The sequence below is a fragment of the Diplodia seriata genome (assembly GCF_021436955.1).
Source record: "Diplodia seriata strain FDS-637 chromosome Unknown scaffold_3, whole genome shotgun sequence".
NCBI classification, from domain to species: Eukaryota; Fungi; Ascomycota; class Dothideomycetes; order Botryosphaeriales; family Botryosphaeriaceae; genus Diplodia; species Diplodia seriata.
In genome coordinates, this window is record NW_027117310.1 from 3,771,640 (window position 1) to 3,797,578 (window position 25,939).

At 57.7% G+C, this 25,939-nt stretch overlaps 5 protein-coding genes across 5 annotated transcripts; 3 read left to right on the forward strand and 2 right to left on the reverse strand.

Moving 5' to 3' along the window:
• Positions 1–3,176: 3,176 nt before the first annotated feature.
• SLS55_003812 (uncharacterized protein) lies at positions 3,177–4,592 on the reverse strand (the record flags this gene model as incomplete). Its single annotated transcript, XM_066775276.1, has 1 exon — positions 3,177–4,592. One exon carries the CDS (start codon positions 4,590–4,592, stop codon positions 3,177–3,179), a length of 1,416 nt encoding a protein of 471 aa, XP_066635395.1.
• Positions 4,593–5,402: 810 nt separating this feature from the next.
• UFD1 (ubiquitin fusion degradation protein) lies at positions 5,403–6,319 on the forward strand (the record flags this gene model as incomplete). Its single annotated transcript, XM_066775277.1, has 2 exons — positions 5,403–5,408; positions 5,471–6,319. 2 exons carry the CDS (start codon positions 5,403–5,405, stop codon positions 6,317–6,319), a joined length of 855 nt encoding a protein of 284 aa, XP_066635396.1.
• Positions 6,320–11,444: 5,125 nt separating this feature from the next.
• CTA8 (Heat shock transcription factor) lies at positions 11,445–13,568 on the reverse strand (the record flags this gene model as incomplete). Its single annotated transcript, XM_066775278.1, has 2 exons — positions 11,445–13,266; positions 13,564–13,568. 2 exons carry the CDS (start codon positions 13,566–13,568, stop codon positions 11,445–11,447), a joined length of 1,827 nt encoding a protein of 608 aa, XP_066635397.1.
• A 5,357-nt stretch (positions 13,569–18,925) lies between these two features.
• Positions 18,926–21,304, forward strand: ADI1_3 (1,2-dihydroxy-3-keto-5-methylthiopentene dioxygenase; the record flags this gene model as incomplete). The annotated part of the gene is made up of 3 exons (XM_066775279.1): positions 18,926–18,992; positions 19,060–19,335; positions 19,389–21,304. 3 exons carry the CDS (start codon positions 18,926–18,928, stop codon positions 21,302–21,304), a joined length of 2,259 nt encoding a protein of 752 aa, XP_066635398.1.
• A 2,638-nt stretch (positions 21,305–23,942) lies between these two features.
• SLS55_003816 (uncharacterized protein) lies at positions 23,943–25,433 on the forward strand (the record flags this gene model as incomplete). The annotated part of the gene is made up of 1 exon (XM_066775280.1): positions 23,943–25,433. One exon carries the CDS (start codon positions 23,943–23,945, stop codon positions 25,431–25,433), a length of 1,491 nt encoding a protein of 496 aa, XP_066635399.1.
• Between the last annotated feature and the right edge of the window lie 506 nt (positions 25,434–25,939).

Here is a 25,939-nt window from a genome sequence, read left to right on the forward strand (position 1 = left end):
GTGGGAGTCGGACAGGAACCCCGGCCCGATCGGCGGGCACCGGTCTTTCAGCAACAACTACGAGGGCGAGCAGAGCCGCGACCGCAGCCAGGGCCTCCCCACGCGCCAGCCCCGCGGGCCCATCCCGGAGCGCGGCTCGGGCTTCTCGCGCGGCCGGCAGAACGGTCACCACGGACGCGGAAGCGACGAGCTCTCGTCGCAGTCGGGCGTCGAAATTGTCGTCGAGTGAATGCAGCATACCCCGTCACGCCCATCTACGCACTAAAGAAGGAACGGCCGAAAAAATTCCAACAAGAAGCCCCAATTCTTTTAATCGCCAGGGGAAAGGGGCTTTCATGACGTATACGACGAATGACGCTACGAAATGTAGACCACTAACATTACGGGGTTCACGCTCCTCACATCGCCTTCCTTACTCGATCGATATCCCCCCAACCTTTCCTCTGGATCCGCGAAAAAGAAGAATTAGTGACGATTTGGGTACTTGTCTTGCCTTCTGAAAAGAGACGAAGAGAATACAAAAGCATTTATGGGGGTGTTGGGATTCAAATTCTGGATGGATGCTCGTTGCTGCTGCTGGTGCCGCTGCCGTCGTCGTTTTTTCTCTCTTCCTTGTTTGTCATCCGTTGGCCTTCCTTCAGTCATCGCTGGTTCGTTTTATTCTATGCCTTTCCCTTTCGTGGCGGGCGGGAACTTGCATTGTATTATTGATCGGTCTGTCTTGTTCGTCCCATCCCTCTTATAGTGTTGATTGGGCTCGTTATTTTTTGCTAGTTTTGACCCTGCTTGGCTTAGTATTGGTGCGCATTTTAAGGCAGGGAACACGCAACCATTTACTGTTTATCTCACACACTTTCCTCACTTTTTGAGAATCTTCCGTTTCCCGTCCACGTATTCCTTTTCGGAGAACTTCGGGCGTGCAAAACTCGCGTAATGAACGACTGAAAAGATCACCGTCCCCCCGCTCTGCTGGTTCGTGGTGGCACCGGCATTGCCCATCGCTCGTTTGGCGAGAATGCGGTGGGTCGAGCACGGGCTCAGCGACGGTCCCATCCTCCCTCTCCGAGATACGGAGCGCAAAGACGAAACGCGTTAACGCCTTTCACGATCAAAAGATATGCCCATTTCAATGTCTACGACGACCGCGATGCCACTTTCCGCAACGCACGCACCAACCACAAGCCAAGCAAAGAGGGATGGGATCGGAAAAAGGGGATGGATGAGAACACCTCTCTTCTTCTCTCTCCCACTCTTTTCGGATTTGTTTGCCACTCACCATCACTCATATCACTCATCAAGAGATGGCCGGCGCGGGCGCCCGAAATGAGCGTCTGCTATTTTCAGGGTGTCGGAGGAGTCGGAGTCCCCACCGAATAAAGCTTATTACTATTACCTGTGGGGGCGAGGCAAACATTCGCGTTATGTTATGTACCTTTCTTCCCTCCCTCTCCCCTCCCATGGCGATATTCATAAATTTGGATGGGCGCGATTCGCACTGTTCTTTCTTGCTGCATCTCTTTTCTTTTCTTTTCTTTTCTTTTCTTTTTCCTTCTCTCTCTCTCTCTCTCCCGTCTATGTTGATCTCGCTATCCCGTCCATCCCGATCCCGCTCTCCCCCCCCCCACCCCACCTTCATCACCCCCTGGATTCATCCCGGACTTCTCCGCCACCGCCACCGCCTTGGCGCTTCCGTCCGTCGTATTTTTTTTTCTATCTTTCTTCTTCTTTTCAGCTGGGTGGGGACGGAGCGGGGGTTTCCATGGCGTAGTGGATGTGTGATGATGCGTGTGCTGCCGGCCGGCCGGCTCGTGCGGCCGTCCGTGGTGACCCGGGGGAGGAGGGGGGGGGGAGAGGGGAGGAGAGGGTCTACGTTAGCCATGGTATGGTTTGTCTGTTTGTCTGTTTGTCTGTTTGCTTATCCTTTTTGGTGGGTGAATGCTACTGCTCTAGTATGTTGAGATCTTTCGTCATCTCGCTTAGTAACGTCCATTTTTTTTTCTTCATCCTCGTTGCTCTTATTCTCTTTTCTTTTCGGAGGCTCCTCTGTCGTAATCTGGTTCTGTCACGGCTCAGAACAGGGGGAGGATTTTGTGATGGTTGGCGGATTGGGTCAATATGGTATGTAGAGAGTTGTGCAGAATCATAGGATGGATCATCTCTTAATTCTTCTTCTTTTCTGATCACTAGATGCTGGTGACTTGAGCTACCACGATGGAGAGCTAGCTACCGAAGAGTTGTGGGTTATATTTATGATATCAATGGATCTTCCTGGTTGGAAGAGAAGATGTAGAATACTTCGGTGAGGGGCAACATGCATGTCGACGATTGTAGTAGTGCTGGGAGCGAGAGATTCTAAGGAGGAGTATCGTCAATAAACGGTTCTATCAGCAAGCTCTCTTTCTCGAGTTTTGGAGTGATGAACACCAGTCTTGTACAACCACCTGCATGAGAACTCCGGTCAGATAAATGACGTTGAATTGCTTAGCACTGTCGGATAGCTCAATGGGGCAGATTGCCCCAGGAAGGGGCCTGGAAAAGGTCGGGTAGGTAGTGCTATATCCATCCCCTCTAATAGTTTTCGTGAGGCACACACAGCAGGGGTGTTGATGCTACTCGCACAAGCGGGCTATCTTCTTGAAAAGTAAAGTATACGTAGCAACCCAGCGAGCTCAACTTTCCAACGAGCAGACTCCGAAACCCGGTGGTCTGCTGGCCGGTCGGCGCGGTCCAATGTCCAGCCTTGGAATATAGGTGGGGTGGGATATCTGCCTTTTTTAGTAGATTTTTATGTGGTCGTTTAGGGCAGGTAAGTGGAATGGAGGAGGCTACAAGGTCGAACCCCATAGAGTTGGTTGGACGTGTGGCCCCGCCCCCCTTCTTTTGCCTCTCCTTTTCACATTTTGGCTGCAATGGCATCGATGGGGGGAAATTGTCACTTGCTCGATTACAGTGCTAGGAGCAAGGGAGGAACGTTGAAAAAAGAGAGAGAGAAAAAGTTCGTAAAAGACCGCGGAAGAAGGAGAGAATGGCCTCCACGGTATTGTAGACAAGAAAATTCGACAAACAAATCAGCATGAGCGTGTATTGCACCGCAAGAGATGATTCCAAACATCGTCATGCATTTTGTGTTATTTCATCAGATCCGGCCCACCAACCTCAGGTAAGCGGTCCATCAATTACACGAAGTCTACGACCCGTTCCCAGCCGGTTTCGCCTTCTTTTCTGAATTCCACGCCTTCGCCAAAATACCCCGCGTCGCTCCAAGCCTTCATCATCTGGCCATCGTAGGGTCCGTGTCTCTCGCCACCGTCTCTTGCGTCCGCCCACCTGTATTCCCACATTTTAGTTTCCCCGTCATCCACAGGCACATCCTCCCTTGGCGGATCCACCCAGTCGTCGCCGGTTTCGCGCTTGTACTGCCGTATCAGCATCTCCCGTTCCTGGTCGTAGATTTCCGTCTGGCCGCGCGTGAGCAGCTGGTCGGCGGCGCCGGTGATGGCCTCGACGGCCTCGCGGCGGCGCTTCTCGGCAGGGTCCTCCTCCTTTTGAGCGGCCGGGTCGACGTCCATGGCCTCCGAGCCGTTTTCCGCGGCGTCGCCGGGTTTCCGCTTGTTCTTCTGCCACTTGGGCCTTGGTTTCTCCTTCTTCTTGCCGGTGCCGAGGCGGGCCAGGGCCTCGAGGATGGTCTCGCCGCGGTCGAGGCGGGCGATCAGTGTGGCGAGGATGTCGGCGGTGAGCACCTGGTCGTCGGCGACGGCGCGCCGGCGGCGCTCCTCCTCGCGCTTCTCTTCGGCCGCTTTGGCTTTCTTCATGTCCTTCTTCGACAGGCCCTCGAGCCACGTGTCGTGCACGGCGTCCGGGTCGTTGGCCTTGCGGACGTAGTTGCCCTGGTCGTCGAACCGGCCCTCCTCGTTCTCGGCCTTCATGTTGAACGCGTCCAGCTTGGGCGCGTGCTTCTTCTTCGAGCCCGCGCCGAGCTCCTCGTCCATGTCGCTGCCCACGCGGTCGCGCTCCTCGTCGCCGCCGCTCTCGCTGGTGTCGTCGTCGGAGTCGGAGTCGCCGCTCTTCGCCTTGCCCTTGCCCTTTTTGCCGCCGCCGCCGCCGCCGCCCATGGAGAAGTCCGCCGACACGTGCCCGCCCGACTTGCTGTCCGCGACCTGACCCTCGATCTGGTCGTCGTCCAGGAACGTGACGCTCTTCTTCTTCGCCTTGCCCTCGCGATTGAGCTCCTCATCCTCATCACCATCCTTAAAGTCCTCTTCCAGATCGGCGAACATGTCGGCGTCGTCGGCATCCTTGCTTTCCGCCTCGGCGGCCGCCTTGGCCGCGCGCGCCTTGTCCTCGGCGCGCGCGTCGAAGTTCTCCTCGCTCGAGTCGGAGTCGTAGCCGTCGATCTTGACGGCGTTGCGCTTCACCTGCCGCTGCGCCTTTCCGATCTCGTCGGCCTCGAGGATCGCGTCGTCCTCGGGCGCGTCGGCGGCCAGCGTCGACGGGTTGCGGTGGTCGAAGCGCGGCTTCTTGTTCGAGGCGTCGGTGGGCCCATCGCTGGGGAAGGGCAGGTCCGGGGCGCGTTTGGGGCGCGATGCGGACATTTCTGGTGTCGTTCGTGGTTGTTTGGAGGAGGCAATTGAGGACGGATTCGCGACGGCGAGGTGCGAGTCTGGGATGGCGATGGGCGGCGGGGGAGATGGCGAGGTTTTGGCGATGGGGTGTATATAGTCCGAGGCGGGGGTGGTGCTATGTAATGCTGCTGCTGGGCGGGAAAGGCTGAGAGGTCGTGGCGGCTTTTCGCGGGCGGGCTGCTGCGCTGCTTCGTCGCCCTGCGTCATTCCCGAAAGCTCCAGCGCAGCTCTCCAACCGCCAGACCTACAATCGCCGCCGACAGCTCAACCCACCCCGCCACTCCGCGCCAGACACTGCCCGTACCTTCGCCCGCACTCGCCTGCCACATCCACGTCCTACTGCCGTCTGCTAGAGGAGCGTTTCCACCGCCACCATGGTACGTCCTTCTCGCCGCCGCCTGCCAGCATCAACCGTCCACCCCGCTAACACGCTCCACACAGTTCGGCGGAAACTACTACGACAACGACGATCCGATGGCCATGTACCAGGCGGCCATGGGGATGCGCGGCGGCACCGGCCCTCGCCGCTTCGACGAGTACTTCCGCTGCTACCCCGTCGTCATGATGCCCGGCCCCGAGCGCGTGGAAGCCAACCATGGCGGCAAGGTCTTCATGCCGCCGTCGGCCCTCGACAAGCTGACGCGCTTGCACATCACCTACCCCATGCTGTTCGAGCTGATCAACGGCGCCGCCCAGAAGCGCACGCACGCCGGTGTGCTGGAGTTCACCGCCGAGGAGGGCAAGATATACCTGCCGTACTGGGTGCGTACACATACCACGATGACAGTGGAGGATCGAAGGGAAAAACAGAAACCCAGAGCTGACATGTCGTTCGACACACATCTTAGCTCATGCAAACGCTCCAGATGGAGCCGGGCGACCTGATCCAGGTCAAGTCGACGGACCTGCCGCTGGGCAACTTCATCAAGCTGCAGCCGCAGTCGGCCGACTTCCTCGACATCTCGGACCCCAAGGCGGTCCTGGAGCAGGCCTTCCGCAACTTCTCCTGCCTCACGCTCGGCGACGTCTTCACGTTCGCGTACAACGACCAGGTCTACAGCATCGCCGTGCTCGAGGTCAAGCCGGACAAGGAGTCGCACGCCATCTGCACCCTCGAGACGGACCTCTCCGTCGACTTCGCGCCGCCCGTCGGCTACGAGGAGCCGCAGCGCGGCAGCACAGCGAAGCCGTCGGCGGCGGCAAGCGGCACCAGCACGCCCCGCAGCGCCGCGAGCGGCGCCGGCGGGGGAGCGCTGCTGCCCGGCGGCGGCACGCTGCACCCGCACGGCACCATGGCGCAGGCCATCAACTACGCCGCCATCGCCCCCGCGTCGTCGGCGGCCGCCGCCGGCGCCCGCGCCGTCTCGTCCAACTTCTTGTCCGGCGGCCACAAGCTGTCGTCGTCGAAGCGCGGCAGCAAGGCGCCCACGCCCAAGCCCTCGACGCCCGTCGCCGGCGCCTCGTCCGCCGGCACCGTCGGCGACCCTACCACCACCGCACCACCCGTGATCCGCCGCGGCGGCAACGCGAACGGCCCGCAGCCGCTGCGCTTGCCGCCGGGCAAGCTGTTCTTCGGCTACGAGATCAAGCCCGTGAAGGGGAAGAAGGACGCGGCAGAGGGCGGCGGTGAGGGTGGCGATGACGATAAGCCGCATTTCCAGGGCGCGGGGCAGACGCTGAGGGGGAAGAAGAAATGAAGGGGTGGGGGTTTTCGAACGGAACGGATATGAAGCTACTACTCTTTGATTGGAACTTTTCATCATGGCCTCCGGTTTCTTCCCTACCCACCACCCATCACCCCTTCTTACCACTGGTTTTTTCTTTTTCATCTTGCTCTAGACTGGGCTGGGCTTGTGGGGATGCTATGGCTATTCCCCCCCCCTCTTTTTCTTTTGCCTTCACCGACTGGGGGAGGGGGTTTCTTTTTCTCTTTAGGCGTTGCATGACCAATGAATTGAATGGGATGGCATCTTCTGGTCGGATCTCCTCCTCGCAATTGCTTGCTCTCCAAGTCTCTTTTTTTTTTTTCCCTCCCTTCTTCCCAATCATGGCGAACGAGCGCTTCTTCTATGACTGAAGTGGTTTGTGAAAGGGGGAAACAGATATCGAAGAAGTGGGGGGGAATGGACGGACGATAGATGAGGGGGAAGAGGATTGGGGCGGGAGGGGGATGGCGGTTTTCCGGGGGGACACGCAAGAAGGAATAGATGGATATCACAGCTAGGTATGCAGGAAGAAAGGCCTGATGATGATGATGTGGCATCGCGTGGCGTCGTCATGGTGAGAGTATGTATGGTTTTTCGATGAAAAGGGATCGATGGGGGTGGTTTTCGGGTGCTACTATACATAGAGATGACAACTGCGTCATTGCTGGTGTCTCAAATGGAGACGAAGAAGGGGCTGTCGAATTTATTGTCTACAATACCGTGGAGGCCTTACACTCATACTGCACCATCATATATAAGTAGTTGAATCAAAGATCCGGACGTAAATGTGCGCATTTGAAACTTACTAAAGCTTGTATTTACGTCCGAACTTGTATTCAACTACCCATCCATCCCATGCAAAATTTTCATGAGGCAGATGCTCAAGGCGTCCGTGAGTTGTTTTCATAGCTCATGAAGCGTAGACTTTCCACCGCTATGCTGAACCGGCCCAAAAGAGGGGGAGAAAAAACAAAAGGCCGTTCTCGCAGTTGTAATGCAAAACCCAGGCGGCGGCGAGCAAGAAAGATCTGAAGCGAGAAGGGAGGGAAAACTCCCCGAAACAGATGGAAAATGCCAATGTGCAATATCCCTTCGCCCGTTTAGTCCATCTTCACAACAGCAACGCTTTGAGCCAGCAATAAGTTCTGTTACCCTCGATTTGCCCGTCAAACCTACTCCACTGGAGTATATGGCGGTTACCTTCCCCAGCCGTGACTTTGCAAGGGACTGACAGGGCTGCCGATACTCCCAGATGCCGCGCCCGGCGCATCATTGCTGCTCTCCCCTGGTAGGCTGCTCCTGCTTTGCCTCCAAGTCATTGGGCTCGAGTGGACCGGGGGTGGACTGTCGGGTCGTACGCTTGAGCCTCTGTTGTGTCCGGCAGCGCTTGCCCTTCCTTCCGCATCGCCTTCAACCTCGCTGTCTAGCTCGCCCTCGGCCGCATTTACGATCCTCAGTCCGCCGGGTGCAATGACCCCTACTGCATATCCTCTACTTGGATCCGGGCTGCTTTCGTCAGTCTCGCCGATCGCAGGAGGTATCCTGAAGTAACTCTCAAGCGGCCTTGCCTCGGTGGCGTCCAGCTCTACTGGCGGCACCCTTGAATTCCTGGGAGACTCCAGCTCCACAGGCGGCTTTTCTGTGGCCAGAATGGGGGTTCCATCGACCTCGCTGGCGGCACGAGTATGATCTCTGCTCCTTTTGCCAGAGTAGTGCTCAGAAATACCACTTGGAGCTATGCTACCGCCGGCTGCGCGAGGAAACCCGTCCAGTTCTGAAACTCCCTTTTCGTTTGGTGACGGAAGGAGCTTGGTGCCGTCTCCATTCCTCTGCCGGCGACGTCTGCGGAAAAGGAGGAAAGCGATGATAGCAAAGAGTACGGCCGACACTGGAATGCCAACTGCGCAGCCAACGACAACGCCCTTGTTGGATGACGACGATGATTCTGAGCCTTGGTTCGAAGGTGTCTGTGTCGAAACAGCAGCAGTCATTGTGAGGTATATTGTCGAAGCGGCACCATTTGTTGGATTTGCCACCACAGAAGTGACTATTGTGGTTGCAGGTGCACTAGAGGACCGAGATGTCGCACTCGATCTTGTTGAAGCGATAGTCGTGCTGGGAGTTGTCACTACGGAGGTGGCGGGTTCCCAGCTAGACACGGGCACGACTTCTGTAGCGGTGGTAGCAGCCGCCGACGCTACGGACATTGTACTGAAACCTGTTGGCAGTGATGAATCATGGTCAGTCGCAAGTTGTTCTTTCTCATAAGCCTATGAGGCATTGAGAGATATTGTTCACTGAGTCGTACCGGGAGAAATCTCAAATAACGACACAGCCTTGTCCTTGCAGCAGTTCCTGTCGTAGATCAATCATCGGCCACGTTGGAAGTGTAGCGCAGAGCAGAAGCTTACCCGCTTCGGTCGCCATTGCAGCAGTATTGATTGTCGCTGCACTCGAGGAGCGCGACATTGCCCGTATCGGTGCCATTGGGGGTGCCTATTTCAGATCAGCGCCGATTATCATGGGAACAGGTGTTTGCTTGGGAAGGCGGGGCATGCAGGACCGGAATAGCATACCGTCAAGGCAGTACTGGGGGCAGGCTGAAGAGTCCCACGACTGATCCGTGCAGGTGTACCGGGTGATATAGTCCAGAGAATCCAGAGAGCAGATGCCAGTGTCGAGGCACGTCCAGCCATAGGGACAGCAGGCCGTGTCGGAGCTAGAGGAGCCGCACGGAATGTCCTTATCGGCGACGGACCCATCGGGGTAGTAGCAGGAATCCTCGGCCCGGACGAAGCCTTGTCGGGCGGCAAGCACGAACAATGTGGCCGCAAGGAGCGGTATGACGGCGCACATGGCTGAGGCGCTCACGACATGCGGACAGGCGAGCAGCGCGGACGGAGGGTGAGGAGCGCGCCCAAGGCCGGCTCGAGAGTGGGCGAGGTGTTGGTGGTTGGGCGATGGAGGCGCGGGGGCAGTTGGAAGCAAACATGGGCAGACTGAAGCCGGGCTCAGGCGAGGCACGAGGCCACTCGAGACAACTCACTTGCGCGACAGTGTTGAGGCGCACAGGCACATGACGTCGCCGGTTCCAGAGAATGCTGCTTCCATTTGCGGCAGTCGCGCCCTCTGGCGGCAGCGGCAGCGGCGACGGCCCCGCGCCCTCGCGGCGCCTTCTGAAGCTCGCGTATCGAAGCCACCGGCCCGGCGAGGAAGGCGGGACTGGCATCGCGCAGATCGCAATCATCAGCGCCTCGCCGAGAGGGCGCGACAGGCTGGGGATGCGACGCGTTTTTCTCGGTGGTAGCACGAGGTATGATGAGCGACGTTTCAGAGCTTAGCCGCCGTTCGTCTACATTCCCTTCTGTGGCTAGCCCACCAAGCCACTCCAGCCGCCGAAGTAACCCTGCGCCGAGGAAAGGGGCGCTGCCCGTAGAGCAGCTGCAACACTGGGAACCGAGGGAAGAGGATGCTGCAGCTGATGAGCAAGATCCTCACCCTCTCTAGCGCGCATTCCATTGGCCATTGGCCGCTGGTGTGGGTGTGGCTTGAGGGCGGGCGTCTTCAGGGCGGAGCCACAACAGGCAAGGAGTGCGTTTTGCTGGAGATGAAACGGCCGCAGAAGTGGCTGCGTGGGGTGAGCGGCTACAGCAGACAGGGAAGAGGGCGGCCATGACCTCATTCCCTGCCACGAAGCGACATTACTCAGTAAACACGAGCGCATACCCGCCCTGCCGCACGCCAGCGCATTTCCGATGCTCTTTCATCAGAAACGTCGCCAGGCGGAAGGCGAGGGTGGGTCCCGCAGGCTCCCAAACTCCCAAACCGCCCTGGAGTGCGGAGGCATTAGAGTCTGAGCCTTTGCTGTTCCTGCTTTAGCGCTTATCGCTTCACCACCACCTGGTGCAGATCCTCCACAATTCAGAGCGAGCTCGGAGGCCTGGGCGACCCTTCCGCACCCGCTCCTGGTATACATACCACATTTGCAAATACCAACAAGGGAGACGATACACTCGTATCCGGTTCGTCAACATATGAGCCGACCAACCCAACCCGTTGCACAGACGACGGTCCAGGCTTTGCTCAATTAAAGGGGGAGGGATTGGTGTACCCGGGAAGCCGAGGGATGGAAATTCGACTTTTTCCGTGGTTACTATGGCATGGTCAGAGAGAGACTTCGAACACAAAGGGCCATGGTGATCCATCTTGAAGTCATTTCCTCTACAGTACATAATTTGCAGAGTGCCAAGACTAAAGCCCAGCGGACTTCAAGCCGCTTCGAGAAGAGGAAAAGGAGCCCGACCGAACATAATACCTAGAAATAAGTATTTCCAAGCTTGAGACCGTTTCTGAACTATCGTATCTCACAAGGCCCTTCAGCCATGTCCCACGTTCGATTCCATTGGCTCCGCACGCTCCTTCCCCCTTCCAGATCACCACCAAAAAAAAAAAAAAAATACCTGGTCTACTCTGCCTGGCTGTGCCATACCTGGTTTCATATCGATGCCTTTCACGAGTTTCTTGATTTTTTTGACAAGAAGTTCCTGTCACCCTCAATTCACAAAATCAGAGCCCCCTCAATCTCCCCTTAAGAAAGAAAACAAGAAGTGTAATGACGCCTCGACACTAAACAGTATAAGGGAAATAGAAAGGGAGGGAGGAGATGATTGAAAAGGAAACTGCCTGGTCTTCTAGCTATAGGAATGAATTAATGAAAGGGGAGTTTTGAGTTTTGAAAATTTTTCTTGTGTCGCCTCAACAGGAGGGCTCCTCCTCTCCACTTGGGATAGATCAAAACGAGTTGGTTGTCTCCTTCTCCAAGCTTGATGAAAGAGAAATATCCAGCAATACGCCAGTAGGGGGAACCGTCGATTTGAATGAGATCAAATGCCAGGTAATGACTGAACCTCCGTGCCCGACGAAGAAAATCCGACCCATACGCTCAAAGGAAACTTTTGCATGTACCCAGTCCCGTATACTCCAAGCCTCGCTCTACACCGTGTTACGCCGATATTTGCTTGTCGAAGAAATGAGAGGAGTCCCATCCAAGCGAAATTCTGTTGCCGTCATTTGTCGTCCGCAAGAACGAGTGGCAAGGGAAATGTTTGTCGTGAGATCAACCAGTCTTCCTCTTCTTACGGGGAGATTTCGGCTTAGTGGAAGCAGCTTTGTCGCCGTTTTCCTCTGGGCTGTTGGGTCCGCTGCTGGAAATGCTCTCTACAATGCGCCCCCCTCCATTCTCCGCTCCATCACTTGCACCGTCATTGCCGAACAGGTTCTGGCCGGGGTTCGTGGGTGAGAAGCTCATGTTGTTATCGACATTGCCGAAATCGAAATCAAAGTTGCTCTCGGTGGGGAGCGATGCCATAGTGTCATCGTGCGCACCGGTTGCGGCGGGAGCAGCGTCTGTAAAGTAATTGTCGGCATCCGTGTGAATGAATGAATCAAGGTCAAAGTCACTGGGTGGGGCATTTGGATGATTGTTGTAGTTCCCGTAAGACGTCATCCCAGGTATCGAACCACCGGGGCTGATTGGGGCTAGCCGGTCGGAGAGGTTCTGCACGCGAGCCGCCTGTTCTTCCTGCAAGCGCTGAAGCATATCAAGTTGCTCTTGATGAGCTCCAAAGTGCTCAAGCGTCGGCATAGGCGGGGGTTGAGGGTTAATTAGAGCGTTGTTCCCACCATTGGATTCACCGTCAGCTGTGGGAGTGGCTGCGTTCATCAACGAGAGCATGTCCTCACGCTGCTGTTGGGTCAGGGGCGTGTTACCGTCTGCTGTTTGGAAGTGGGATAGCGCTGCAGGGAAGTCGAATTGCGGGCCCGTCGCAGCAGTGTTGGAGCTCGCGTTGACAGAGTTGATGACAGACATCATGTCTTCAGTGTTGTCTGGCAGCTGTACCCCCGGAGATTTCTCGGACTTGACGGCCGGGCTGGCAGCCGCCGATGTGAAATTGTGCTCAAGCGGCGTTTGCGGGCTAGTGCTAAGGTTCCGCGGCTTCGACTGCCGCTGCTGCTGTGGGGGTTGGAAGCTCTGCGATCGTGTGTGGCCCCTGGAACCGATGCTGGCGTGGGACGATTCTGGGCTCTGAGTCGCAACAAGCGGGCTTGGAGACCTGGCTTCCCTTGCCATGGGAGGAGGAAGCAGGGCCAGAGGCCGTTTGTTGGGACGGGGCCCGGGGGACTTTTTTGACGACATATCCACATCTGGGAAGTCGCCCATATCTACAACGCTACCCTGGTTCTGGTTATTCTGAGATATCGACGAAGGGAACATGTCTGCCAAGTTCATGTTAACGCCGCCGTTCTGGCCCTCCAGGCTCCGGTTGTAGAAGGTCGCGAGGAAGGTGAGAATGGCGTTGATGGAGCTCTCATGGCGCTCGTGCATTTTCTGGAACTGGCTGGCCTGTTGGTACCATTGCTCGTTTTGACGACGCATCTGCTGGATGATGCCGGAGATCAGTTTCTGCTGTTGTTGTAGTTGCCGGATTTCGTTGCGCATGGTGCTGTAGTCCCCCTTGGAGATGAGCTGCATGTCGTTGGCCGACCCTTCGCCGTTCCCGTCTACTTCTTTCCGCGCGTCGTCATCGCTATCGTGCTTCTTGTCGTCGTCCCTCTTCCTTTTCGAGCTTGTCTGGGGATTCTTCGGCTTCTGGATGAGCCAGAGAAGCTCGGGCCTTCCGCGCTTGAAATACTTGTTGAAATACTCGCTGGGGGTCTTTTTGTCGCGGCGCTCGGCCTGCTTCATGGAATTGTCCGACAAGCCGACCTTCTTGTGGAAACCGTACATATTCAACTGCCGCACGAACGAGGCATAGTTGTTGTGTTTGAAGAGCTCTGGGATCAGCGTCTTTGCAAATTCATCTTCGTCAAGCACGATGAACGAATTGCCGTCGTCAGACCATCGGATGAGGTCAGTGTGATTCGAGTTGTCCAAAAAACTACACCACATGTCAGTTATATGCTCAACGCCGCCCGATTCAGGGGGTACAAGCGCCAAAATTTACCTGCTGAGCTTCTGCACAAACGGCGGAATCTGCTTCCTTTTCGCTTGCGCTTCCTTGCGAGCTTTCATGGCTTGCGCCTCCAAATCTTCGTCATCTTCATTCTCCCACGTAGTCTGTCCCATTTGATTGTATCCGCCGTAGTCTCGCTGCGTGAGCTGGTGGTTGTTGCTGCGACGGACGAGTTGGTTGCTCGGAGCCTGGTCCGCCGGAAGCCGCTGACCGTTGCTGTACGACATGCTGTTCTGGAGGCTAGCCATGAGGCTCGGATCGTAGATGGCGGGGTCGGTATAGGCAGGACCGCCGTTCATAGCGGTGGAGTCACTCCAGTTGGACATGAATTGATCATTGGAGTACGGCTGCGGGTCCTGGGAGTGCGGAGCCAAGCCCATGCCGCTCCCCGCCGAAGTCTGCTGGTTCACCATCGGAGCGGCGCCGGGAGCGGGTCGTTTGCGAGTGGGAATGGTCCTTTGCATCGAAGGACGGCGTCGGGCTGGATGCAACTGCGTGCGCAGTGCGGGCAGTGTCGAGGCCCTTGGCCGGGCCGAGTCAGAGGTGAAAAGCCAGCCGAGCGCGCGTATCAGACGGGGTGCGATCCACGCGGAGTGACGTCAAGCTCGTCGGGCGGGGACGGTTGCTAGAGCGAGAGCGCAGCGCAGTGTTGAGTCGACGAGTGGCGGGTGCAGCGCGCAGAGGCGGCGGCGGTCGCGGTCTTGTAGGGCTGCGGGGCTTGCGCGAAACGGGTCGTCAATTGCAGATGTTTCCAGCGGTCAAAGGCAGGCAGGTCGGGATAAAGAAGGCGATTGATTGCGCGGGTGCGGGCGTCTCAAGGCGTTGAGGCGGCTTGCGGGCGCGGCGCGGTGCAGCGGGCGGGATAAGGCTGGCGATGATGTCTTCGGGTGGTAACGTGGATGTGGGAGCCTGGGCTTTGGCGCGGACTGGTCGGCGGCTGGGGCTTTGGCGATTAGATACAGCCGTGGGCGCGGGAGGAAGCAACGGGCGCGGACGGCCTGAGGAGCGGGCTAGCTTGAGTTGGCAGAAAAAAGAGGGCCGCCGGCCGTCGTCAACTCTCTCGCGGTGGTTGCGGGCGCTCCGCCCTGCCACGGCCGCTTCGCTCGGCACGCAGGCCCGTGCTTCTCTTCGCAACCACCGCGCTGCGCGTCGCTCGATTTGCTCTGAAGACACGATCGCCATCGCTCACTTTCCCATCCCGGGCTCCACTTTGCCATCGCCGACCCCTTGTCCGCGCTGAGCTTGGCCTGCGTCCTGACGCTCCAGCCCGCCCATTCTCCGCCAACTGCGTGCACACCCGCCAACCGCTGGAGCATGCAACCCGCCGGCCGCCCATACCCAGCCGATCCTCCTGTTGCAACGGCGCATGTCGGACGCGCAGAGCATACCGCCGGCCTAACGCACGAGTTCCGTGATCTCGCGGCTATCCGATCTGGATTAGGCTCAGCGAGCAGCAGATGCAGCCTCTCAGCGCAAAGACGAGATGGCAGTCGTACGATGGCTATCCCGGTCTCGTGCAATTTACTTTGACCCCGGCATCCGGCCGCCAGCCGTCGCCGATGACACATGCCATCTGTGCCTCTGCTCCGATTCACCGCGGTTGGAGGCCGTAAGAAAGTGCCGTCATGGAGTGCGCTTTTCGTCGTCAACACCGTCGCGTTCTCACCAAAGTATCGCATCAATCGGCCCTACTTTCTCAGGCTTCGGCGGTGTCAGCATCTCACTCGCCGGGCTAGACCGGTCCACCGGGCTCGCTTTCCTACCCCAAGTGGTCCTTTTAAGGATAGCCATGGGTATCGAAGCTCGATCGCAGCGCTCGCTCCGATGCATGTGACATTGCCTCGCGTTTTGTCCGAGCAAGCCACTGCCATTTTTCGCCTCTTCATGCAACTAACTACGTGGCCATAAATCTCAACATATCTGAGCGCCCTGCTTCGCCTCTACGATACGGAAGAGCCACTATATGACCAGTGATGGCCGGCAGCTTGTGCTGTCTACACAGTGAGACTAGACGAAAGGAAAATCCAGCTATCCTCCTGCTGGGGAGCGTACTGACATCTAGACAAACGCCACGGCCCTATGAACACAGTCCAGCCTTCCAAACGAGGGCAAGGTGCCTGCCTCACGTCGCTTCATCTCCAACACAGGAGATCTCGCACTCGTCACATCCTGCCCCTGGTCCCTGTCGTTCATTGTAGCCAATCGGAATACCCGGTCTGCCTACTGTGTGCAACGCCGCGCAATGGCCAGATGATGTCCCATCGCGTGTATGGTCCATGCCCTGGCGCTGACTGCGCTATGATCAGTTCGCGGGAGTCAGCATGCTCTCCAGGTCTTCACTCAGTGACGCCTCAGACATTCGAGGTTCTCTGCAACTCAACAAGACTCCAAACGCAGCGACGACACAGCGATGCGCTTAGCTGACAATCATTGAATCGACGCTCAGCACGCTTGTAGCCGCGGATGAAGATAAGTGGAGCCGGAGAGGGGGTGTAAATCCAGCCATTCACCTCCTCGGCACGGATTGCATGGGGATCGGTCTCAGCCAGATTCATCCATCTCTCCCCTTATGTCAGCGTCGACTACTACAAAGGCAGATAGCCGCAGATTCAGCAAGCGCTCGGTTCGAACGGCCCCAGTTCTACCTGCTTCATCGAGCGCAGTGCCGATTGTTAGAGCGGCGCGAGATGCTTGTCGCTTGGGCTTTCGCCTGATGCAACTTTCAGGCATCAATCCTTTCCCCACCTGACTGATCCTGGACCAACAGTACAGATCGACACACTCGGTCCACTCCGAAATCCTTTTCACTTTCAAAATTGGCTGGTTTCGGATGCTTGTACAATAGTAGATGATGGCAACTCTGCGCAGGCCCAGGTTCCGGCTTGTCCTAAATATCTTGCGCTCAGTTAGTTGTGCTTCTATGGTATACCACAGACGGTAAGTTTGCGATTGGCAATCTGCGGGAAGCTAATTGTGCAATTCGCACATGCCTCAGAATACCGGGGTTTCGAACTTTCCCATGCTTATCGGACCATTTTCCCATGCTTATCGCGTCCTGGCCTGCAAGCGAGACACAGCGTTTTCCCTTGAACGGCTCTTTACACGCATCCCTGATTTGATGTAGTTTGACTTCAACGCACTTGCGTGCAAAACATCAACTACTCATCGCCTTGTCTTTAGTATGACGTTTCCTTTTCCTATACGATGGAGACTAGAAGCTTCGAGGGGTTTCTGAGGGTTGCGAAAGACCCACCGGAAAATTATTCTCTTTTCTCACTATGTGGAGATGGCGGTAACTGCCACGAGTCAAGCTTCTTTTCCCCGCCAAGCTTAGCGTTAGCTTCGGGAGACGTCATGCCATCCAACAGATCATCTTAAAAGTACGCTTCTCGAAGTCCATCTATGTGCGAGGATGATGATACTTCTTCCACTTCACCTTGTCCTTATTCGTGCATCGGTCCTACAACGCATAAAGCTCATCAGATCGACCTGGTTTCTCAGACAAAGAAAGTCTCCCCTTTCAGCAACCCTCTCGAACTTCACTCATTGATCCTCTGTTGTCTATGAATGCCCCAAGCAAAACGCAGGAGAAAGTTTCAGTCGCATCATCATTGATGGCAATGCTGCTTGTGTACATCCAAAGCGTTCACCTTGTCAAGATTGGTCGAGATCGTGGACAAGCATATGCTCGCTAACCACGCTGAGAGCCAAGCGATCTCCCGGAAGAGGAGATCAAAATGGAACGTAGGATCGGCCGGAACTTGTAGTGGACTTTCTGCACCGTCAGCTTATTGGTGGGTTGCATGCGTTCAGTGGCGTTACAAGAAGCCGATATTGGCAGGACACAAGCCCGGCGCTTGTCGTACCATGACGTGAACCCGAGACCTTATCTGCGCTGAACAAAGAGCAATGCGCTTTGAGACTGGAACAGACTAGTAACGCAGCTCGGCTGCGGTTCACATACAGCAGGTGGGACATCAAGATCCATTCACATATTACTGGGCGAAAGGATGCGGAAACGGCTGTGTGCGGCGGTCCAACGATAGACTGCCCGCACCGCGTTTGACTCCATGAGAAGTGCGAACACCGTGCACGTTCTCGCAAAACACGTTTCATTTGGCACGATCTCTGAAAAACGGCACGTGGTGCATGCAAGACGAGAAAAGCAGTTGTTGCCAGAGATACAAGAACACCGAGACCGGAGTAAAACAACTTTCCAGAAAGGGAAGTGCCAAGTGCAACGACACTGCCTCGCTGAAGGGGCCGCTTGCCAAGACGGCGAACAATCCGTCGTCGGCCGTGTACTGCGAATTCTCCTCGTACCAGCGCGCCACCGTACGGTTGGTGAAGTTGTGATTAGCGGACGAGGTGTAAGGAAGTCTCAGCCAGCTCCAGGCGCCCGCAACCTCACGCTGCTCTCGCTAACCCGACATGGAGTTGACCGAACGCCCAATGCCGCCCCCACAAAGGCCCCTGGCTGGTCGCTCCGAAGGATACGGATGGCATGCTGGTAATTCCGGAACTACTACTCCGCCAGTGCGCACAGCCTCTCGAGACAGCAGCCCTAACGCTTTACACACGGCCCGGTCTCCGCGTCGTTAAGCTTCTCTGCACTTAGCCTGACCATCATCTCCACCCGAGAAAAATTAATGATGCTGAGGCACACCGAACTGGGAGCAAGCCAGGTGCGGCCTCGCCGCTATGCCCGCCGCGGAGCTTGGCCTGCCTGCTTCGAGTGAGAACGAAACGTCATGGCAACCAGACTTATGTCGACTGGGCAGCGCAGGCGTACGACTGGATGCGTGAGACGAAGCTGATCGATGAGCGCTTCGCCGTGCTTTTTGCTGCAAATCCAACCTGTAACTGCTCTGAAGTGGATAGCACTGAGATATCAGCGCCCGCGGCGTTCATTGCCTATGACTGCGCTATCCTCGCAAACATCGCAAGTCGGTCCCAGTTCCAGCCTACTGGTCCCTCATGCCCGTGATATGATAATGGTCTTTGAGGTTGTGACCGATCTTGTTGTTGTCCGGGCTGCTGCTCCTTTGTTTCTGTTTTCCTCGCGATGGTCATCCGCTGCCAGCGCTCAGACATGGGATTGCACAAGCTACGTACGTCGGGTGCATATCGCGGTACGATGGATGTGGATGGACTGCGGCAGGGGCACGGGGCAGGTGTTGTTAAGAGAAGAGTGACTAGGGTTTTTGTCGGGACCACGGCACGGGGAGCTGGGCTGGGCTGCACGGGGCTGGCAGCGGGCCGTGGGTTTGCCAAGGCCGCGACGCATCTGCCACCTCTAACTACTCGCGCCGCCGACACATCTCCAGACTGACCTTGGCAAGCGCCCAGCTGCTCACCAACCTGCCGTCGCCTCTGCCTGCGTGCCCGACGGCTAGTCCGAGTCCCCGCTCCGCCTGCCCCGCCCGCCGCCCACAAGACCGAGCGCGACGCCCCAGCACTTTATCCGTCCAACCGCCAACCTCCTCCGCGCCTTGATCGCGACCTGCATGCCCGTGCCACCAACACACACCGCCCGCCGTTTCTGACATCGCCGGGCGTCATGGCCTGGCAAAGCCCCTCCGCCATGGGTAACGGCCAAGCCCAGCAGGGCGACAACCAGGGCCCCGTCGGCACCGAGTACACTTTGCAGGGTGAGTCCAAGCTCCACCCCGACTCCCTCACCCCAACCCGCGCCGCCGCTGACCCTCCCCGCCCCAGGCGTGATGCGCTTCCTCCAGCTCGAATGGCACAACCACGAGAGAGCCCGCAATGCCTGGGACATCGAACGCGCCGAGATGAAAGCGAAGATCGCGAAGCAGGAGGGCGAGGTCCGCAGCGCCAAGCGCCTCAACGACCAGCTGGAAAAACACGTCAAGATGCTGGAGAACGCATTGAGGAACGAGCGCCAGAAGAACAAGGCCCACGCTCAAGGCGAGAAGCCCGCCGACCAGGACAAGGGCAAAGAGCGCGCCAGCCCCGACAACAAGAGGAAGCGTGCGTGGACAAGGCCCCTCGTATCCAGCGCAGCTACTGATACACTGATACAGCCGCGAACAAGTCGCACAACTCCTTCCTCGACATCGAGCCCGAAGCCCACGATCCGCCCGAGCAGGAGCGTGAAGCCCAGCGCGACAAGTCGAGGCAGTTTCTTACCAAATGCGTCGAGGAAATCACCTACCTCTTGCAGCCGCCAGCTCACCCTCCGCCCACACACGCTCAGTTACACTCGATGGCAAACTCGTCCGGTTTCTTGAATCACGACCAGGGCATCCCTTTAGAGGAGGCATACATGCAGCAGCAGCACCGTCAGAAGGGAATCCCCATGAGCCTGCCGCAGCAAGCTCCCATCCCCAACCATCAGCCGCCGCCCGTGCCGTCTATTGCTGATGTTCCCAACCTCACCCACACCTCGCAGTTGCCCCAGCAAGCCCCTTTCATGACGAGAGAGCCGCCGAGCGCCCAGCCTCTTCCCCAGATCCCCGTGTCTGCCGAACCTCAGTCACACATCGAATCTGAACCCCAGTTTTCGAACATCGCCGAGGATGAGGTGGAAAAGGTCACGCACAGCTATGATAGCTATGGCCGCCCACTCCCTGCAAGAGAGCCTGAGCATGGCAGCGTCCAGAGCACTGTAACGGAAGACCCCGACGGTTGGAATTTCGACGACACCACTGGACCGCCCGAGCCGCCACCGGACGTTCCGCCGCCGCGGAGACCGGACACGGACATCTTCCCCAGCGCCAACAGCATTCCGGCCAAGTCTCCGCCCCGCTCTGGTCCGCAATCTCACAGGAGAAAGAGTTCAGGGGCTCAGTCAATATCACGACGGAGAAGTCAAGGAAACGAGATAGGTGATGTCTCGGCGCAGGGCGCCAAGGCAGATCCCCAGCAGTTCAAGGTCCGATATGCTCTCCGCGGTCATCTCGACGTCGTCCGCTCAGTCATTTTCACGGGAGGAGGCACGCCCTCGGAGCCCGAGATCTGCACGGCGGGTGACGATGGCACGATAAAGAGATGGATAATACCAGCCAGCTATGCCGCCGGACAACATGGCTCGCTCGGTACGGACATTGACATCCAAAGCTATTTCACTCACAGAGGACACGAGGGCGTTGTTACGTCCCTTACGGCATCCAACGCAAGCTTCTCGACAGGTGGACGAGTCACGGGCGACGGCTGGATATTCTCAGGTGGCCAGGATGCGACCGTCAGAGTCTGGGAAAGAGGACGTGTTGACCCGAAGGCGACGCTGGACGGCCATACGGATGCTGTTTGGGCAGTTTGTGTCCTCCCGTCGAACTGCGGACAAGTCTTCGGCGGAGGTGCGAGCAACTTCGGTGGGCCTGAGCGAGTGCTCTTGGCTTCTGGTTCGGCCGATGGCACCATCAAGATTTGGGCCGTCAGCGCGCCTCCCCAGCTTGTTTCTCCTTCAGCCGGCTCAAGGCGTGGAGTTGGCGGCAGCCGCAGGCACTCGGTCACTTCGGGCTCGAACTTCCCATCTTCGCCTCAGCCCAGCGTGGCCACCTCGACGCCTTTCCACTGCACCCTCGTTCACTCCATCGAGCGTTCGGGCGTGCCTTCGCCGACGTGCATCACCCCGCTGTCCAAGACGGGCGAGACCATCGTGGTCTCATACTCGGACGCGTCCATTCTCATCTTCGACACGCGCACCGGCGAGGAGATCATCGGCATGGCCAGCGCCGAGACATACGACGGCACGAGCAAGACGGGCGTCAACACGGTCGTCGCGGTCCCCTCGATCGAGGCCTCTTCGAGCGCAGAGACGGGCCGCGTAAGCGGGGAGGAAGAAGGCGGATTGCACGGCGCGACGGGCACGGCGGGCGGCGTGGAAGGCGTCGTCATCAGCGGGCACGAAGACAGGTTCATCAGGTTCTTCGATGCCAACAGCGGTAAGCACCACCACCGAGACAAGGCCCTCCCTCCCTTCCCCGGCATTTGTTGATTGGTCGGTTTTTTTTTTTTTGTTTTTCGCTAACATGGAATCCAAAGGCCAATGTACATACTCGATGCTTGCGCATCCCGCCGCGATTTCGGCACTTCACTTGTCGCCCGACGGCCGCGAGGCCGTGTCGGCCGGCCACGACGCGTCGATCCGGTTCTGGTCGCTGGAGAAGCGCATCTGCACGCAAGAGATATCGAGCCACCGCATCATGCGCGGAGAAGGGGTTTGCAGCGTCGTGTGGAGTCAGGACGGCCGCCTGGTGGTTTCTGCGGGCGGGGACGGTGTCGTGAAGGTGTTTGTCAGGAGCCTCATTCATGCGTAGGTGGGAGTGCGGGAGGGAGGGAGGGGGTGGGGGCACGGATGGGGAAGGAGGATTGTGTGATTCAAATGATGGATTATGGGAACGATGAGCATGAGATGATTTGCAAGCAAAGCAAAAAGCCGGGCTTTTTTCTTCTTCCGGCCGGCTTTTTGCAAAGAAAGGGGCGTCGGAAACATAACATCCGCGCGCGCTACGAATACAGGAACGGCATGCATGTTGCCTTAATAGTTGATGGATGTTTTGATTGGGCATTTTCCGGGGTGTTGTTGTTTTTTTTTTTTTTTTCACCCTCCCACGCACGTATTCCAAAAGAGAGAGAGAGAGGAAGGGAGTGGTGAGAGAGGATTGATTAGTGGGGGGCGTTTTTTTTTAACTGTTTTTCCTTCTACTGACTGAAAGACACGTTCAGGGTGTAGTAATCCTCTCTTCTTCCTCTTCAAAATTCTTGTATGAAACTTTACGGCTTTTTCGATATTGTTTTTTTTTTTTTCCCTTTGCTCGCTCTTCATCTCTCCCTCTCCCTCTCTCTTTCTGTCTGAGAGGCGTCGTGTCGCATCGCATCGCATCGCATCGGCATCATCTCTCTCTTGGAACTCGGTCGCTATGCAGTCGGTCATCATCATCATCATCGTCGTCGTCGTCGTCGTCGTCGTCGTCATCATCGTGGCTTTACTCGTGTGTGCATGTGTATATGTTGGCCTGGGGGGAAAACACGCACGCTCTCCACCCACCGGAAAGGCATTTGGCATCGAGGCAGGCGCAGGAGACACACACGGTCTTCATCATTTATTACCGCAGTAGGCCGAAGACGATGATGGTTTTTTCGTTCATTCTTCATGAAAAGTCAAAACGACGCCGGATGCGGGACTGCGTGGACTTTTTTTTTTTGGTTTAACAGGAAGAGACGTGGCAAGCGGCAAAGCGGCTGCTAGGTTTTTAAGTTTCGCTGTTGCGAACGATTCCGGGGGCGTGAGTTCCCATTGGGTGGGGGAAGGTTGGGGGAGAAGCTTGGCGGTGAGGCGGCTGAAAAGTGTTCTTTCTTTGGTGTGAGATTGCGGAAAGGGCTGACTAGGTAGCGTGCGCTACGGAGGACGGGAGCGGGGGGGCCGGCCGGGGGGTGTGCATGCCTAGGTGCTGCCAACAGGATCGTGTGTGTGTGTGTGTGCGCGGGTGCGTGTGGATGGCGGGGATGGGTTTGGTGTGCCACCAGACGCGGTCTAGCCCGGCCTGGGGAAGGCAGGGGTGGCCGTTAGCGGCAAAAATAGAGAGAGAGAGGGAATGTGCCACACACCTCGTTAAGTCACGATGATGGCTGGTGCTGCTGGTGCTACTTACTGCTGACTCGGAGGGAGGGAGGTCCTTGCGTTCTTGCGTCCGTTCGTTACCATCCGCTTCCATCCCCTCCCTCTCTCTCCGAAGGCGGGGCGGCCAACGAGCGAGCGAGCGAGCGTGTAGGGCTCGTGGGCCTTCCTGGAGAAAATTTACATACAGGTTGTGCCCGTCTTGTTGGGTCTGACTGATGACCGGGGCCATGGAGGCCGACGGTTCCAGAATCTGGGTTTACTGCCAGCAGTGCAGGTTACGCGGCCCGCGCTACGGGCTGCTACTGGGTGGTCAGGCGAGGCGGCAGCGGACGGATGGTCTCGTTCCTTCCTTCTTGCGGGGTTGGGCAGCTGCAAGGGGCCGCCACCGCCCATGCAAGCTCAGCGCACCGGAAGGAGCGGCCGTCCACGATGGGGCCGTAGGTACTTGGCTTCTATACTGCCCGCCGCCCCTTCGTTGTCTTCTTCTTCTTCTTCTTCCTTCCTCCGCTCTCACCTCGGCTTCTTTTGGCTGTCATAATATTTTCATTCCAATTGCCACGCTTACCTGCGCTCCTCTGAGACGTCGCACGCGCTGTGCTCAGCTGGCATATTAACTTCAACGTGAGTGGTCAATCGTTTGTTTGAAGTTGTTTCAAGAGCTGGGGACACAAGGAAAAGAAGGCTTCGTTTGTCCATTCCACCGGCACGCCCGGGAAATGTCGACGATTGGTAGAACGTGGACTTCGGCCGGCGCTCGGGGCTGCAGGAAGGAAGCACCTGCACGCACACGTATATACACATGCCTGATAATGGTGCTTCTCGACCGCCCTGTCAACGTCAACCTCTCTCTGCCTTCAGCCGTTGTGTGACCCAGCACTTCCTCTTTTGTATATGTTTCCCCGTCAATTGCATTCCACTCTGCTCTGCCCCTTCACTTCAACTGACGTGCCTCTTCTCAGCTAAAACCTTCCCCGCCCTCGACTCAGACACACCTCACCTTCCACCAGCAATCATGGCCGCCCAACCTCAACCCATCCCAAAGTTCGCGCCCACCGTTGTCGCGCCCAATGGCCACCTCCTCCCACTGGCCGAAGTCCCGACACCGGGTCCTTCGCCCCACAACAGCACTCACATGGGCCCGCCACCAAACAAGGACAAAGACCTCCCTCCCACGCCGCCCACATCCAACACCGGCCGCTCCTCCCCAACCTTCCCCGCCACCACCACCATGACCCCCACAACCGCCGGCCCCATCAACCCCTTCGAAACCGACCCCTCCCGCCTGCCCCTCGACGACCCCTTCCGCGACCTCCCCCACTACGGCCGCTACGCACCCTCGCCCACCGACTTCCAGCCGTGCGCCTCGCACATCCTGTCGACGACGCCCGCCAGCATCCGCTACTGGGAAGACGTGCTCACGACGCACTGCAACGCCGACACGCTGATGCTGTCGCCCGTCGACGACGCCGAGCCCGACAACAACACTTCTTCCTCATCCGTCGCCCTCGGCCGCTGGATCTTCGCCGTCGGCGGCTGCATCATCAAAACGAACCACCTCGCCCCGCCCACGCGCCGCCGCCGCGACTACAGCCGCGTCGACGCCAACGAGGTCGCCGCGCTAGCTCTCGTGCGGAAATACGTCGTCGACGCCGGCGGCAACGAAGCCGAAGGCGTGCGCGTCCCTCGTGTTTATTTCGCGGGACGGCTGCTCGGCGGCGACGTGCTGGTGCAGGAGAGGCTGCCCGGCGTGAGCTTGGAGGTGGCGTGGCGGTACCTGGACGGCGGTGCGAAGAGGGTGTTGAGGGGGAGGGTGAGGGCGTTTGCGAGGGCGTTGGCGAGACGGGTGGTGAGGGAGGAGGGAGGGCCGGGCGGGAAGAGGGCGTATGTCGTGGATGATTACAGCGCGATTTGGGCGAGGGCGCTGACGCCGAGGGAGAGGAGGCTGATGCTGCCCCCGCCGCCGTCGCAGCAGAAGGTGAAGTCGTTTGCGGGAGCGCGCGCGGGGATTGGTTGGGGGAACGGTGGTGGTGTTCCTGCTGCTGCCGCCGCCGCTGCTCCCGGCAAACGCAAAGACAGCGGCTTGGACGACGACTCATCCTCCCCCTCTTCCCCGCGCTTGATCTCCCACAACACCCGCCGCAACACCTCCACCGTCTTCCTCGACGACGACGACGACGATTCCGACCCCGACACCACCCCATACTCCCTCGACACCCCCGACTCCGACACCCGCTTCGCCCACAACGACCTCAGCACCTCCAACATCATCATCGTCGACGGCGGCGACTTTGCTACCGGCCGCCCCAGCGTTGTCGGCATCGTCGACTGGGAGCACGCCGGCTGGATCGGCTGGCGCACCACGGCCGCCGTGCACCGCGAGCTGCGCGCCCCGCTGCCCGACATGTTCGACAGGGATGCGTTTGGGAGCGAGGCCGAGTGGCGGGATTTTTTCGCGTGGAAGGGGTTGTATGATGGTGATGGTGGTGGTGAGGATGGGTACTGAGGGTGGGGGTGGGGAGAGGGCGATGGTACTGGTAGTGAGTGTTTGGCCGGCGAAATTGATATGGAATTTGCAATGCGAGTATGTATGGGTCGAGAGTGATGTGTCGGGGGGTGCATGCGTGTAAACACAGATGATGGAGTTTCTCTCGGGAATATGTTGGGGGTTTGTTTCTACGGAGTCACGGTGGTGGCGAGGGTGAAGAGATGGAAGATGGAAGATGGTAGATGGTAGATGGGAGAGAAAATGGTGGCGGTATCGGGATCTAGTCTTGCATGTGTAAACTCCGAGTTTCTGGAACATTTTCGTGTACTGGCAAGCTTCACTTTTGCCCCAGATAGGGAGGTAGGCCGCATTTGACACAAAGAAAACAACACGTGCTTCAGTAGTACGAAACAAAAGCCACTACTGACCATCAACGAGGAGGGACCGTGCGAATTTGGATCAGAGGTGGTGAGCTTGATGCCGGCGTGGGCGAAGTTGTTCGAGAACAAACCGATTCAAGCAGG